Raw genomic sequence first — 17,292 nt, 5'->3', positions numbered from 1 at the left:
GTTTTCTTCCCTTTCTGTCATGTGATTTGCCATTTGACAACGCCTTTAATTGACTTGCATTGTTGCCTTCTCCCTCGCATTCGTTCGTTTGCCACTCTGCCACCAAGCCCTGTAATTAGTCAACTCGGTTTGAGCCACTTTTTGCTATTGACACTTAGCCAAAAGCAAAGATGGCTTTTAAGTTCTTTCCCTCCTACAACTTCATTTTCCGCTTTAGATTTCATCTTCCTTCCTTTTCTGCTCTTTTTTTAATTGAAAGTCGTCTTTTGTGGGCTTCCCTGATTAGGTTTATTAATAGGCCAGGCTTCTAGAAGGCATCCAGCAGTCAGGCAGGCTGGAAGTCAGCCATCAGGCAGTGTGGTGTTAAGACAAGTTCCAGTCGGTTGATTATAACGAGTGGAAATTTGGTGTTAATGATGTGATGATTGTGGCCTTGCGTTTGGGCTCTTGAAATTAATGTTTGAGGTGAGAATTTGAAGGAGTTTTGTGGTAGTTTTAAAAATCCTTTGTAAGCAAATGCGTCTTTGGCGTTCGATGCTGAATCTAAGGGGTTTACGGGAAAAAACACATCCCAAAGTTCGTATTCAATACAAATGTACTACCAAAAGGCAAATGTGAACCATTAACAGAACGCCCAAACAGTATTCCAATTAGGATTTTAGCAAACAAAAGTCTAAATCTAAGAAAAGCAAACCACTTCAATATTTACTACAAAATTCTGGACCTGTAATTTTGTGGGCCATAAGCCCGACGTTTTAGTGTTGAGCAAACCATTTAAAAAATCCTAAAAACATGAGTTGTGTTTCGTATCTTCAAAATCCTTACCGGTCGGGCGTTCCTACCAGTGGAAATTCATTCACTCAGGCAGTGAGATAGAGTCCTATAGTGAGAGCAAGAGATAGAGAGATAGGCATATTTGCCTACATCGGCATAATTTGAAATTAGTGCACTCAATGGCTATGGGTTTCTCTACTTTTCTGGCCTGCATATTTACATAGTAGGAGCGAGGCACCAGCTGCTTCAGCTAAAAATGCAAAAATGCTTACGCTGGCCACCAATTTTCTGTTGGTCAGTCGTTGCAGCAGGATTTTCTCTGTGTGTGAGCGAGCATCAATTTCTGCAAATGCAGCTTCCGGACAAAATCCAAGAGAAATATGGAGAGAGAGCGAGAGGAGGGAAAGGGATCTATCTATCCTAGTGCCAGAGATAGTGCAGAGGGACTAAAGGAGTTGCACGGGTTCCCATCTGTTCCTACCACTACCGCAAAATGCAACGAAAAGCGCATTTTGGTTGCGAATTTAAAGTTTTTTCTCTGCCGCTGCTGCTGCATAAGTTAAGGCGTGGGCGCTGGGTTCTGGGAATATGAAAAATGCCCCTAACGCTTTGACATTTCCCTGGGTAAAACGCCTTCACGTCGTCGCTATGTCTGTGTCACTGTCGCTGTCTCTGTCTTAGCCCGTCTATCTGTCTCTCTCGCACTCTTTTTGTCGCGGAAATTGCGGCCTGCCCCTGAAATGGCAAGGGCGTAAAATTGCCGTAACATGACAGCGAACAACTTGGCCAAAAGGTAACTCAAACGCGCTACAAACACGCACCACCCAACACCACACCCAAGGACCTACCATTTTTGCCTAATGTACTCTCCTCACCGACGTTGTTTGTGTGTTGACGATATACATATAAACCTACTACACCTTACTATATAAAAGGAGGAAGAATAGTAAGAGTGGAGAGCGCCTTTATCAGTGCGCGTTGGAAGAAAGTTTTGTATAATGTGTGGAAAAAAAACTTGCATAAAAAATAAGGCACAAGAAAGTATGCAAAAATATAAGAAGGAAAAAAAATACTGTCAACTTTTCTTTTGACTTGGGAGAGGGTGTTCCTGAAAATTATGACTTTTTTTCAAAGATTTTCTTAGTATTTGGTTGATGATAAGAAGAAGAACTAGCCATCGATTCTTAGTTAAAATTCTTTATAGCTTTACAGGCCGGGTGTAAAGATTTAATTTTTGATTAAAAACCTGCCAAACTCTAAAATTAAAAGATTTTTGAGTTGAAAAGTCTACCAATGTTGTTAAACAACCAAATTTTAATTGACAATCATTCCGTTTAATGGGAAAGTTTATATCAAAACGAGCCTCCAGGGTATCATAATCTTCCGCTGCTCTTGAGCCACTCCCACATGTTCCCCTCTCTCTCACACTCTCTTATATTTTTTTCTATATTATTTATGCATTTTACTCTCGGCTGAAGCTGCCACTGCTGCTGTTGGCTTTTAATAGTTCTGCATGTGTGTTCATGTGGTATGGCGCTCCACCGCACTTCCACTCTTCCACTCTGCCACCCTGCCATTCTCTTCACTCTCCTTTCGTGTCTACCACATTGAAAAGTTTTCTTTGCAAAGTGCTTGGTACATACAAGCGCGCGCAAATATGCCAAAAAATATGCTACACAAAAATCGCTCAAGTGCAAAGTTTTAACAATTGAAAAGTTCGTATGAACAAAAATATATATAGAGAGTTGTGGACAAAAAAACACCCAGAAAAATTGGGCGCAAGCATAGAAGGAGAAAGGATTTTTGTGCTCCTTTCTCCACAAAGTAGTTAACACACACACACACACACAAACTGTGCAGACTGTCAAAGGCGTTGAGGGAGAGGGTAGGAGAGTGTCAAGGATTTAGAGGTGTAGATGTGCGAGCACTTTCGCACAAAAACTTTCGGCTCCAATTTGTGCGGATAAATGGTTAGAGATTTACCTAAAAAATACAACAACAACAAAAAAAAACCAACAATAGCCAGATATTCAAAGAGCCAAACGACAGGTGCGCTTTAGCTAGTTTTTGTTTCCTTTCGTCTCTCTTTATCAAAGAAACATTCATCATTGTAAATCTGTTTAAATCTTAAACTATTTTACTTCTATTTTCCTTAAGCAAAAACGACAGCACTTTTAGCTCTGTTTATTCTTTAAATTTCCTGACCAAAAACCATATCAAATTCAAAGGTTTAGACAGCATACAAACGAGAAGAAGACACACACAAAAAAAAGGAAAAGCGAAATGAAGGAATGAAAGAAAATGCCACTAAAAACAAACTATGCAAGCTTTTTCCCCCATTGCTCACTCTCTCTCGTCATCACTGCCTCTGCCTGGTCGCTCTCCATGCAAGTGGCCAACGACGGAGGTAAGTCTTTCTTTCATTCTTGTTTTCTTTCATTCTTTCAGTATTTTCTGTGTGATTTTTTTCAGTGCCTGCGTTTCATTCAGAGGTCCTGTGGAGCCACCTTGCCAGCGCAATGAGGTGTGAAGATGAACAGTCGGCAATTGTCTGACGGGTTTGTCTTTGTAGTGCTGCTTTTCCTATACACACACACACCTATGGCAAAACAGGGGCGCCTGTTCGAAAAGGGGTTGAGATGCAACTATTTCGGAGTTCTAAGGGATTATTTTATTTATTTATTTATTTGACTACTCTTCAATAAATCTTTATTTTTAGCTTTTCCTTAACAGAGTTCTACCAATTGATTATTAGCCACAAAAATACGATAAGTTCTTGGTCAATTTCTAAGAAAAAGCAAATCCCCCTCTACGCATCTGTCAACAGGTGGGATGAAAGAACAGAAGGACATCCGAGGGGACAAGGCGGACATCTTTTTGCCTTGGCAGAGGTGGTGTATTTTTGTACAGTTTCCCCTCTTCAGCATAGCATGCCTCTGTGCCCAGCCTGCGTGTCAGTCTGTGTGTGTGTAAAACAAATATCGCACTAAGGCGAAACCAAATCAAATGTAAAACCATCTGTATGTACGGGTGTGTGTGTGTGTGTATATGTATACTGTGTGGTCGTCTCTCTCTCTGTGGCGACGCCACACGCCATGTGGCAGCCTCTTACTTGGGCAACACACACCTTTTGTAGAAATCCAACAATGTCAACTATGCAACACACAAAAGCTACATTTCTGTTGCTTTGTCTGACTGAAAAAGAAGTAGGAGGCGACGCTGAGAGAGAGTGACAGGGGTAGAAAAGAAAGTAGAAGGGGAGAGGAGAGCAGAGCAGTAGAAAGAGAAAGTACTGCAGGATTGTTGCCTGCCTTCTCCTGGCTTGTTGCTTCTTTTATGTGGGGCCGTACAAAAAAAAAAATAGAACAAAAAAATATAGTCGCTCACTTTGCCTTCAACATTGTCGCTTCAGAGTTCTCAGAGTTATATTTTCTCCACTCTTTTTACTCAATTTTTAAACACTTTTTGCTCTCTTTTACTTTGTTTTTAACCAATTGTTGCTGCTTTTTTGTGGTTCATTTTCTTTCCTTTTCTCATTTATTATACTATTTTTCTCCTTCTTACCATTTATTTCTCTCCCATTTTACTAATTTATTCCACTATTTTTCTTCCTTTTCTTAACTTATTTCTTTTATTTGTTGCCTCTTTTATTATAATTTGTTTTGGTTTTTCATGCTCACAATTTGCATGGCTCGCCTTTCTTTGCCCTGTTACTTATTTTTCTACTTTTCCACCTTAAAGCAGTTGAAATAATGACATTAAAATGGTCATTACCATTACCAACTTACACAAAAAAGAAACGCGGGAGCCGAGGCACACGTGACCGAAGCTGGAGGTACTCTTTGTTACTCTACCAAACGTTTTTTGAGAGCTAAAAATTTATCTTAAAACTGAGGAAACTACAAGCCCAGCAATGGCATGTCCCTTAAACTGTTGTATCTAAACGAGTCGCATGACCTTGCTTTTTTTAGCAAACATCATCATACCCTCTTCCTGCGTCTAGAGTATATCAAAATCATAGACTTTTCAGCGCGTGCCGTTCTAACCCCTTGGCGTGTGGCCCATAAAAAACCAAAATAAACCATAAAAAAAACAAAAATTAGAATGGAAAAGGAAAAGCCAGACCAAACCAAACCCCAATATGAAACCCACAACAACATGCGAATCAGCAGCCAGACCATAACTACAACTACTTCAATTTTATGAGCTCCAAGAGCTTCACAACCGCTGCTGCCCTCAAGCCCTTGCCACACCGCACCGCACCAATCCCCCTACCATTGACAATTATTAGACCACGCCCCTTGTCGTGCTCATAAATTTTGTAATTATTCCCCTGCGTGTGGCAGGGCAGGAAAAACTTCAACAACAGAAGCAACAACAGAACAAAAAATTTAGCCAAAACACACGCATGTCTCGAAGGAAAAGTCGTGTGGAGAGATGAGTTAAGATCGGAACTGGAACGAATTTATGGCTAATAATATTAAAGGGTAGTGCAATAAACTTGAGGGTTTAAGAGACTTAGTATATTAAATTTATGTGAAAAATTGTAACTTTATTTAATTGAAAACTAAAACACAATTTGTCATGAGAAATGTATTCATAAATGCAAGAATTTTTAGCATACAAATAAGGAAATCATTCATTTAAGATGAAGGCAGTTTAAGCTTTAAATATAACCAGAAAATGCTTAGCCATTTAATATTTTCCATAGATGTATCATCATTTAAATGAAGGTCTAACTTTCCTAACAAAACCAAAAAATAATCAATACAAAAACTTATAAAAACTTGAACTGGATCGTGACACCCCTGAAAATAAAGCAATAAATATTTGATTTCCTGCTTCCCCTAACTACCTAATTGATTAAATTACTTCCCCAGTGGTTAAAGCACTATGGAAATATTTATTAAAAATTTAAAAACACAGTCAGATAGTGGGACAGTGGGACTTTTGTGGGCAGAAGCCAGATTCTGGGCAGATGGACGGAAAATTTAAGTTAAAAGCCTGTGGAGTAGTCACTTGGGGTACTCGTCGCAGTGCAGCCATAAACATTAATTAAAAGTTTTGACCCTTTTTTGTGCCCCGCTTTTGGTGCTTCGGGGGCTCATCAGCTGCAATATTCATGCAACACTCACACACATAGTACACCACAGCTACAATAAAATGCACTCAAATTGTTACTGGGAGAATCAAGAGAGAATAGGAGAAAAGCAGTAACAGAATAGCAGAGAGAAAAGGAGCAAAACCGGAGAGCGAAGCAGTAAAGCAGTGAAAGCCGTGCCTCATGTGCCTCAGTGGCCTTATTTGCACGTAGGCTGCCGCTGACCAAAAATTACAAGTTAAGCACTTTTCTGGCCATGGCAAACACTCATGCCACAGGACTCATACACTCATACTTTCATTCACACACTCCTTCTGTCCCACACTCACACTACCTCCGCGCGTTACGGTCCCCACACACACACACATGACTCATGAATCATTTAACACACACTCAGGCGGCAAAAACTTTTCTCTTTTTTTGCAAAACCCCGTAAAAACGGGAAAGGTATAATGATTTCGGGCATAGGTTTGCAATGCAAAAGAAGTAGCAGAAGTATCATTAATTCCATGGAAGAAAAAACGCTTATTGGGGTCTATAATTTCAAAGAAAAAGCCTTGGAAACCTATCGAGTTCTCTTTCAGCAGTCAAGTACAGCGAATTTCTAACTTTTCGACAGAGATGGATCTAAGAGAGATCTGGAACCAGCAATTTCCCTGTAAATCCAGAACTGTTCATCTCCAGAAATCCCTCTAAGCCTCCAACATTCTCTGAAACCTTCCACAATTCCAGGGTATCTTCGTTTTCACCCTCTTAAAGTCGCTACCCTTCTACCTCCTAATTTTTTCATTGCAACATTTACATGCCGCTCAATTTTCAGTTTTCAACCAGTTTTTTGGTACAATTTTTTCTGTTTGTTGGCGGATGATGCTTTTTTCGAAAATATGAGTTGGACATATGGGCAGGGCATTGTCATTGTGTTTTGAGTGGAAATGTCCTGTGCCTGCCGTACCACTCTCTGGATCTGTTTTTGTCAGTGTGTGAGCGGGTGGCATACTTTGCAACGTCAGCAACCGTTCGGGCAGTAAAAACAAATAGACAAGTGACAAATTTCACCCAAAAAAACACAGACACACACAAAGGAGAGAGCCCAAGCCATGGCCAAAGCCAGAGTCAAGACCGAAGCCAACCAAGCATTAAATTAACATTTTTTCTAATTAAACTCTCAAGCCAGAGCAAAAGTGGTCTGCCAGTTAAGAGGGAAATGCAAAGATTTGCATAAACTGATTGTTTCGATAAAAAAAAAAAAACTTTAAGTTTGACATTTAACTTGGAGAAAATTAGAGCTTTGGAAATTAGAGCGGAAAAGTCAAGAATAAAGGTGCTGCCTTTCACCTTTGTAGAGGAAAAATTAAAGTTTCATTTGCGAGAAAACTTTCTAGTTTTGTGGAGCGGTTTCAGGAAGTAAGACTTTAGGAAGTTTAATGAGAAATTTGGAAGGGTAGTCAGTGTTCACAAAGTAATACAAAATATATATTAAAAATATAATTCCATTCCTACACTCAAAAATTGCTCTTCCTCTGCACAAGTTCTGCTACTCGTCAAAGATCACTCTTGAAGCAGGGCAATAAAGAAAGTCAAGGACTAGTCCTCATCCTCCTAGTGGAACGCCCATCAATTGTTCTGACGTGGCAAATGAGGATGTGGCAAATGCGTATGCACTTTGTTAATGCCCCGCATATCATTATATTAGCAACATTTCAGATAGAAGTGCTCAAGCTCAACATATACACTGCTCAACAATAATAATGTGCCAACATTCATCACAGCTTTTTTTTTCTACACTTTTTTCTGGACAAGTGACCGCCTAAAGTGGCTCTAAAATTTCAGTGCCCAAATGAGTGGAGAAACTCCTGCCTCGAGTGGGGGGACTTGGGTTTTGCCTCCTTCCAAAAAAGTACAACTTAAGAAAGGAAAGAATGAAAGAGAGATAAATAAATGTGCAAGAAGGAGGCAAAGGAGCAACAACAAAGACCAAAATGCCATAAATCTAAATAACAAATTTTTACGAGAAACGAGACCATAAATAAGATGTTTGTTGGTCTGTTGCGGCCGTGGCGGTTGGAGGCCTAGCGCAAAAATAGTGTGGAAAAAAGACTACACTCCACTCCACATTTTTCCCATTTTCCCACTCCACCACACACATTTCCCAGAGGTTGCAACAATTCATGAGAGTTCTGTTAATTTAATATTATTACTTTTCATTACAACCCAAGGTCCTTCCCACCCACGAACCTCTCCTCTCTTAATGGCTGCAACAAAATGTTGTTAGTTTTTTTTTTCTTGTTGTTCTTTATTTGGGGGCAGGAAGGTTGCCCCAAAAAAATGTCAACACATTAATGTGGAGACCGGAGACTGATGCCTAGAGATAAATCAACATTTATCTGCAGCCATTCCGACTGACAATTGAAAATGACCGAGGACCCGTTAGACGTCTATATCTTTCGGCTAATTGCGCTCCATTAAAGTTGTGAAATGTATTTTTGTCCTTTGGAAGCACGTATTTATCAATGTTGCGAATACAAATCAAATAATTTTTAATGCTAATAGGAGAAATATATGCTGAGAAATGTGGGAAAATAAATTGAGGCTGAGAAATGTTGATGGAAGTCATCAATTAAATGAATATAAAACTTATTTGGAGAGAAGAGTGTAAGGATTCGGCAGCATCTAAAAATGTATATATATATTTACCCAAATGACATATTCACAGCTCATTAAAGGATAATCCTTTAAATAGGCGACACAAACCATGAAAGTCTAACTAAAAACCGAACCCAAATGCCACGTTCAACCCCACCAAAACTTAATCCTACAAAGAAATCATTGATTTATGATTGCTTTTCCCTGGTTTCCCTTTTCCCTGCGCGCCTGGTTTCTATGGATTGATCACACACGTATTCTCGTCTACTGTTTAATTACTTTGCGCTAAAGCGAACTCAATCAAGCCGAAAGTTATCAATTTCGGATTACTCCCACTTTCGCCCACCCACAACCATTCGGAAAACCAAACAGGAGGTAGAGACGGCGTAATCATGGAATCGACTTTAACCATATTTCATGCCAGACACTTCACCAGTAGCCAGGCAGGGCCCTGCCACGTCGCCTCCAAAACTTGCAGGTTGGATGATGGTAAAACTTTTGCTATATGTTAATTATGGCTCCGGCATTTATTTGAGGCTTAATATAGCATAGATCCCATATACATATATCGTAGTTTCCTGATGTTTTACTCTTAGTTTTTCCTGCTTTTTATGTGTGTTTTGAGCGGCAGCGATTTTCCTTCTGCCCAGTCGCTTGCCTGCTCTGACGTTTTGCTGCTCCACATTCACATTTCTGCTCTGTTATGTTCTGTTTTTATTTCCCGTCCGCGCGTTCCCTGTCTAAACGAAAACTTTTCAAATTATCGTAGCATCAAGTTTTTTTTTGCTTTCTTTATTCCTTTTTTTTTGCTGACGAGTGAAGTGGAACGAGAACGGGATGGGAGAGATTCGGTGTGGATTGGAGCCTAGAGTTGTGGCAAATTAATTAAAACTTGTTGCAAAAATAAGTTCGTTCCCATTTTTGCTTTACCAAAATAATATTACGAGGCAGAACAGCAGAGAAAGCGAGTTGAGTCGATGGCAGCGTTGACTGTCGACAATTGTAGTGGAGCGGGAACTTTTGTGTCATAATTTCCAACACAGGACAAATTAGCCGGCATAAATGGGTTGCAGTGGGGGGTGGCAACAAAAAACAAGTTCACCCAACGGGTACCAGAGGCCGTTGGTTCGGATGGACCCCAAAAACCATTTACATGGCAAACAGCAAACAGTTTTGCATATGTTTTTAGACATCGCTCTCCCCTGCCTGCTGCATCAGAGACGGTAGCGGCAATGTTGTCCAACAGTTTGTCGGTCTGTCAACGCCCGAAGAGCTTTGGTCCCCAAAACAGCACAGAGCGGGGTAACAAACGGGGGGTAACGAGCAAAAGAAAAAAAAGAGAATGAAAGAGCCGCAACCCGCAACGAGTTGTACAAACATTTCACGCGGCAAAGTGCCGCATAAATTTCAATTTAATGCCACATACACAAAAAGAGGTGCGACAAACTGCAAACTGCAGGGGCAACAGCAGCAGCAGCAACTACAACAAAAAACATCAGAATGAAGGGCTAACTATAGGGGCTAACGGAGCGTTAGATACCCTTGTGAATCAATTCATTACAGGATACGGTTGTTAAATGATGGGAAAACGTAGGAAAGTGCAGGATCTAACTTTGATATCCTCATTTCTAAGCCAATAATAAAGATTTGCCCTACAATAACTTGCAGAATTCGGGTGTCATGCAGTACCACCTCTCGGTTGTGGTATGTAAAGGTACTTGAAGGATCCAATCCCAATCCAGCGCCCCTCGGTTGAGGATACCCTTCTTGCAGAGTATACCAAAAACCAACAAAAATGCAGAAAATACATCAGGCAGGATATGCAATGTTTGTGTTACGTTGTTTTTCTGACTCCCTCTCTCCCTGTCGGCCTACAGCTTGTTTATCGCTACTGCCCCAATGCCCCCTTCTCTCATCCTCAAACCAAATGAAATGAAGCGTCTATGAAAGGTAAGTGCCATCCATAGAGAGTGGTGGCAGAAGCGCAAGAGGACCAGAAACCCAGCAGGCAAAAAGAGGCAGAAGGCAGGCAGGTGGAAGGTAGGAGGAGAGCCCGACACTTTCACAAAAGGCCTTGGCGCAAAAATATGAGGCACATTTGACTGCAATTCTGAAATGTCAACACTTTGATTGTTATTTGTTCTTTCAGGTGTTTTCTTTTTTTTTGTTTTTGCTTTCATTTCTTTTCTTTCTTTTAAGTGACAAAAGTGTTCCGCCCCAGAGTGTGTAATGGACTTGATTTAGAGATGGCATTCGAGGGTGATTTGGTAATTGCATGAAAAGGACAATTTGTATCCAATGGAAAATGTATCTAGACGTTTAGAAAACATTTCAACATGCCAAGGAAATTGAAGCAAGAGGAAATTCTGAGAATAATTGACTATTCAATTTATATCAACAACATGCCAGATGTAAAGACGTTACGTTGCCACACCGACCCAAAGCTAAGCAGCGCGGTACGCCTTTCTGTGCTTTATAACTTTTCTAATTCCTTTTCAAGATTTCCTTTAATTCTTTTGGCTGATAAACAATTTCATTTTTATTTTCTACATTCTTTTAGGTTTTAATTATGGAAAATAATTACTTTCAACACCACTTTACTTTCAGTAAAGTTTTTCTCCTTGAAGTAGTTTCTTTTCCAGCTAATTTGACTCTTAACTGATTAAAAAATTCTTTTTTTATTGTAAATGCTTGAGCTAAATAAATATTATATCCACTCGGTTAATTTCAGACACTTGAGAAGGGCAACTTTTAAGCTAAAATCCAAAGTAAAACTTAACTCATCTTCAAAAAGTTGAAGCCGGCATTCCAGCTCCACCGAAAGTTCCCCCGAAAATGAAGAGCGTTGAAAACTTAACGTAAACTTAGCCGTAAAACTTGCGTGTAAAAGTGGATGTACGATAAAATTAACAAGTGGATAATAATGCTTATAGTGTAGTGGATGGTACTTACGGACTGCATCGACGATTGCGGGCGACCAGTGGAGCAACAACAACGCTAGAAGGCTGGATGCTGCAACAAAATTGGATGCTGCCATCTGCAGACCCATTATATCTATGATCTGGGTTTTGTGTATATCGAAGGGTTCGTGGGGAGGAGGTTAGGCGACAGTCGATAACAACAACGATAGTTTTATAATTTCGATTATTTACACAGCTTCTCTGTCTGTCGCTGTCTCAGTCTCTGTCAGACTTACTCTCTGGCTGACGATCGACAACCTCTCGACTTTCTCACTCTCACTCACTCGCTGGCTATCTTTCGCTAGAGAGAGATGGCAGCAATATGCACAACAGAGTTGGTGGAGAAATGTTTTTGTGTAAGTGTTGAAAGCAGAGGAAAGAGTGTGTGTGGGGGAGGGAGTGTTTAGTAGGTTGTTGTTGAGGTTTGTTGTTTCGTTTCAAATATTCAAGACAATCGTTTCAATCGTTTGTTAAATACATTTTTGCAAGGCGAAAATCATCGGATATAACAAGATGTGTTAGTAAATGCGATGTCATCATCATTATTGGCATGATAGCAGCATTTATTGGAATTGTTGTAAATGTTGTCACGCCAAATGTTGCGATTGTTGTATCAGTTGCAGTTCCATTTGTTGTTGGAGATCACACATATTGATTGATTGATTGATTGTTGTTTGGGGTTTACAGTTGCATCGCAGTTATCATCATCGTAGATATCATCATTGTCGATGATATTCACATGTGGAGGGAAGCTGTTGTTACTTATATGACCATAGACGTTTACCTGGCTTATACTTGAACTTAAATACTTAAAGATCTCTTAAAAAACTACAATATATATGTAGATATATGTATAATTTCTATTGATTTATTAAATAAATTCAGAGATATGCAGTTTCTTATTGATTTATTTGTTATTTGCGAATCAAGTTCCAGTTCCTGTGGAGGAAAGAAAACGATTGTTAGGGTTAAAATTCTGTGGAGCTCGAACTTTGATTCACAGAAACCTTTGTGTGTGGTGCATAAATCTGTAACACGTTCAAGAAAAATATATACAAATCCAGGCAATTTCATGGATTTTACAATTTTTTCTCTTGTCTTCAGAAGCGTCTCCTTTGGCGCCCTCATTAAGCCAATCACCTAAAAGAAATTTCCCCCCACAATGAACAAAGGCCACAAGCCAATAATTACAGTAACAGCCCTACACTTTCGACAGCAATTAAAAAGTCGGCTTAGCTCTACGAAAAATCAAACAAAAAACAGAAGGGCGAAAAAAACTCCGGGTTTGGGGCCAACAATTTGCACCTGACTGAAGAATGCTACTTTTGATTTCCTTGCCATCTCTCTGCCATTCGCTCTCTCTCTCACTCTCTCTATTATTTTTTTTTTGTATCCACTTTGTTTACATCAACTTATAGACCCACTTAGCAAAAAAAAAAAAGAGAAATAAAACGAAACCATGACTGCATTCAGGCCCTACTCCTTCAATCTCTACCTCTCTATATATGTGTGTGTATATATGCATATGTATACGTGCCACAGGCTATACTTGTATATGCTCTTGTAAAAATCAATTAAACTTTTCAAGTGAAGTTATAATGGCTGCCGAACCCTTTCTACTTCCCTCCATTTTCTGGTGCTTTTTTTGTGGGCCTTCCCTCTTTCTCTTATGGCTGCACTCCAGCACTCGCTGTTGTCATACTCTCTCTGCTTCAGGGAGGGTATTATGGGATTTACTAGATGTTTGACATGTCAAAAAAGGTAGGACTTTCGGTACTACACATACCAGAATCGTTGATTGCTAGGAATTCTAAGAAATTCGTCAGCAACGACCAACTTTGCTCTTATCTATGTGGATATTTGTTCAACGAATTAATTTTTACGCTTTCTTTATAGCTTTCCCCGGAAGAGTTGTACCTCTCAGGGTATCCCTTAGCTTCGTCCTTTTAAATCTGCACTTTCTTTCACTGTTTTTGTTGCCTTTCGGCTGGCAGTCAGTTTTCTTATTGTTTTCATAGCCCTCTCTCGCATTGTTGTTGCAGTTGTCAAAAGTTTTAAAATAATTGGATTTTTTTATGTGTACGAGTATGAGTATATGCTGTATGTGTGCTGTGCTGTAAGCACAGTGCAGCACGAACATTGAAATGGTGAAGACTGCCAGCAAGAAGAGGAGAGGATGAATCCAAAGGTACTCTAGGAAGCACCACTCTCACAACAGTCCTGCCCCTCCGTCTCAGGCCACTCATTCTATATAAATTAAAATTTTGCTTGTTGCAAAAAGAGAGGGAGGGTTCGTCGCGTACTTAATACAGGATTGCCGCAGTCATCGCCATTTGCCATCGTCATCACCATCGTTTGAGTATTACCCAATTTCCCCAGCTGGAGTAAAGTTTTCAACACCAAATTGTAAACGTCAACAGGCAACATCAGGAGTGCATATGGGTGGGCCCAGCCCCAGCCACAGCCATGCCCTGGCCCACCCTGGTGCTAAAACCCCAACCAGACATGACTTCAGACCATGACGAACGTCAGGACTAAAACGTTATTTAAACAGACAAAAAGGAGGCGTGCAGCCAAATCGACCATTTGAAGTGCCTTTCCCGTCAATGGCGAGGTCTGGAGTTTACACTGTTTTCTCTCACATAGCATTTTCTACAGCAACAGTACAGAGCGACAAGGAATGCAATTGTTGGGATAGGCTGGAAGGAAAGTTGTAGACATTTGTGGAGAAATCGTGCTACAAGACAATAAAGAGAAAAACCTGTGGAGCTTATAAATTGGAGAAGGTCGAGGACTACTATGCTTCAACTTCGAAATAAAAAAAAGCACATCTCATTCTAAAAATCCGTGAATTCTTTAGAAATTATCACGAAGTGAATACAAAATATGTATATGGAAAGAAAGAACTGTGAGCTATATCTATCTATATATCTATATCTGCTATAATGTTTTCCGTATGTACTTTGAAAAGAACTGGCATTAGTTTCCTTTTCAAATTAAATCGTTTTGCCTATTTTCACTATACCAAAAATCAAACAAGAGATATATCTAGCGGAATCGTTTTAATATAATACCATCTATTCATTAGGTAAATTAAAACGAAACTAATTCGGATAAGACTTTGAATAACCAAACTTTTCTACTCACATCTCAACCGCTTTTCCCATTTTTAATCTATCTATCTATCTACCTATTTATTTTTCTACTTATAGCTAGCTCTACCTTATTCCTAACTTTTATATATTTTTAGATAAAATTATTTAGCACACATGTCATACATCTCTCTCTCTCTCTCTCTCTGTAGTGGTGGGAAAAACAATTCCAATTTCGATTCCTGCCCCAGAATAAAGAGAAAATTTGTACATCCTTCCCTTTTGCACACAGCTGCAATTTTTGTTGTTCTTTTTTTTTTCTTCTCTTCGTCGCTTTGGTTCTAATAAAAACACTTGACACCAAAAACGGAGGAAAGTTCCTTAAGAAAAGTGGTGCCCAGACATCACTTCTGGGTTTGAGCTAAGCGAGCATCAAAGCACTGGCACTGGCACTGAGGATGCAGGTCCTTGTCAAGCTTTAAGTTATATTTTAAAGGACAAGTGTATGTACATACATATATACATATCTATGTTAGTCCTGGGGCTATGAATATGACAAAAGGGAAAAGGAGCATAGCATGAGATATTAGAAATGGAGAGAAGCGGAATGAAAAGAGACAAAAAGGATAAGAAATGGTGTAGGGGGAACAAAAGGCAGAAAAGTTTCTAGTTAAGATTTCATGTTTCCATGTTTTTTAGAAATTTATGCACAAGTTTTGTGGTTACCATGGAAAATTAGGGCCTTTGTGGAGAGACAACTTTAAAAAAATAAATAAAAACTAAATAAAATGGTATGGCTACATTCCTAGGTTAAAGAAAACGAAAAATTGGACATACAGCAATACAGCAATACAATACAAAAAATATTACGAACAAATTCCCGAAAGGATCCGAAGATTCTTCGACGAAATAAAGCGTTTAACAATATACCCTATTTACTCTTCGAGTGAATACCGGGTATAAAAATGGATCGAGAAGGGACGTGTGAGACGCTTCTTACGCGTCACAACTTTTATACCAGGCGCTCAGTACTACATCTGCACCTTAGCGGTGTTTTGTCAAATTTTAAATATTTTCTTCATCTGTCATCTACATCAACAACCCTTCTCACGCCAACACGCCCCGTTAGCTCGCCGCCCTTCCCTGGACCCACACACTGCAGAATCGCGGTATCAAATATAAGCTGCGGGACGGGGTGGGTTAAAAGTCGGCAGAGGCAGAGGGACGGCAGAGGCAGAGGCCGAGTGAAGCAGAAGCAGAGTGTGAACGATAGAATGTGAAAAGAACATAAAAAGCTGCGGGACAGGGTGGGTTTAGCCACTGGGAATTAATTTCTTCATTGTGGCTATAATAATGATACAATCGGATCCCAATTTGGTGATCTGATAGATATGGCCATTCCCTATGGAATGGCGTTTTTGTTTTTCAATTCTTCAAAATTGTAGGTTTGTGAGGTTTTCGTCCTTTTCCGGGGGCGGAAGGGGGCGTGGTTCATTTTTTAAATACACTTGTAACAGTGTGAGCATACAGAAGTCTGGATGCAAAATTTGGTGGCTCTAGCTATTATGGTCTCTGAGATCCAGGCGCTCAACAAGACGGACGGACAGACGGACGGACAGACAGACATGGCTCAATCGACTCGGCTATTGATGCTGATCAAGAATATATATACTTTATGGGGTCGGAAACGTTTCCTTCTGTGTGTTACATATATTCACTTTGTGCACAAATAAAATATACCCTATTTACTCTTCGAGTACCGGGTATAAAAAGTCTAGGGAAAGGTCAAGTCCAAGCTGCAACACACATATTCCTATATTTTCTCCCAAAAATCGTTTGGCTTCTTCAGCCATAATTTCACCTTTAAAAAGTATCCACAAATGAACAACAAACATGACTGACAAACAGCCAACAAAATACGAATCAAAAAAGCAATTGGAAAATGCTTCATTATAAGCGCAGCAGAGTGTGCCCTCAAAAAGCACAGAGAACGAGAGGGGGAAACACAGAGCTTTGATGGATGTGCCACTTAAATGATTTCCCATTTCCCTGTACTTTTCTTTCCCCCGGCTGCCAGGCAACGGCTACGGCAACAGAGAAACTGCATTTCCATTCATCGATGGATGGGAGAGAAAAGCGCATATAACTTGTCAATGGAGTTTCCCCCTCGTAAGATACTTTTTCTTGCATACTTTCCCAAGCAGAAAGCCCACTTTGTGAGACAACAGAAATTAATGAGCTTAGAGGGGGATTTCTTTCTCTTCAAAATATGATGCACTTTTAAGCCAGTTTTCGTAATGCAAGAGGCAAACTCTCAGGGGAGAACTTTTAAACTTTTTTTTACTCTGCGCAAAATAATAATCCATAGGCTACTCGTAGATTATTTGCACCTATTTATTTTTACAGCTGTCTCTTCTATTTCCTATCCTATATATTTGCTATATTTTTATATTTATTTTACTTTTCTGTATCGCTTTATTTATTATATTTTACTTTTATTATTTTGTGAACCATTTTTTTTTTTTAACATTTTAATTCCTTGAAACACACATAAACCTTTGGAATTGCAGCAGCAATCAATTAAATTAAAAGTTTGACATTTTCCACCCTTAAAACTGCATTAGTTTACCTCTAACTTCTGCAACATTGTAAAGCATTTACTTGAGGAAAAAAAAGACACAAGAAAACACAAAACCCCTAACCCACACACAAGACTGGCATT

The 17,292-nt window shown here is 39.6% G+C and overlaps 1 protein-coding gene across 7 annotated transcripts in view; it reads right to left on the bottom strand.

The window, feature by feature from the left end:
* LOC117587942 (tyrosine-protein phosphatase Lar) overlaps positions 1–17,292 on the bottom strand; it is a 141,534-nt gene that overhangs the window by 95,972 nt on the left and 28,270 nt on the right. For all 7 annotated transcript variants that reach the window (XM_034278937.1, XM_034278941.1, XM_034278936.1 and 4 more), the window contains exon 3: positions 11,471–11,779. In XM_034278937.1, coding sequence (XP_034134828.1) covers positions 11,471–11,567 — 97 coding nt within the window. In that variant the 5' untranslated portion in view covers positions 11,568–11,779. The remainder of the gene's footprint in view (positions 1–11,470; positions 11,780–17,292) is intronic.

The sequence above is a fragment of the Drosophila guanche genome, unplaced genomic scaffold (assembly GCF_900245975.1).
Source record: "Drosophila guanche unplaced genomic scaffold, DGUA_6, whole genome shotgun sequence".
In the NCBI taxonomy this organism is placed as follows: domain Eukaryota; kingdom Metazoa; phylum Arthropoda; class Insecta; order Diptera; family Drosophilidae; genus Drosophila; species Drosophila guanche.
Note: the sequence above shows the minus strand (reverse complement) of the source record. Positions and strands in the feature narration are given on the sequence as shown.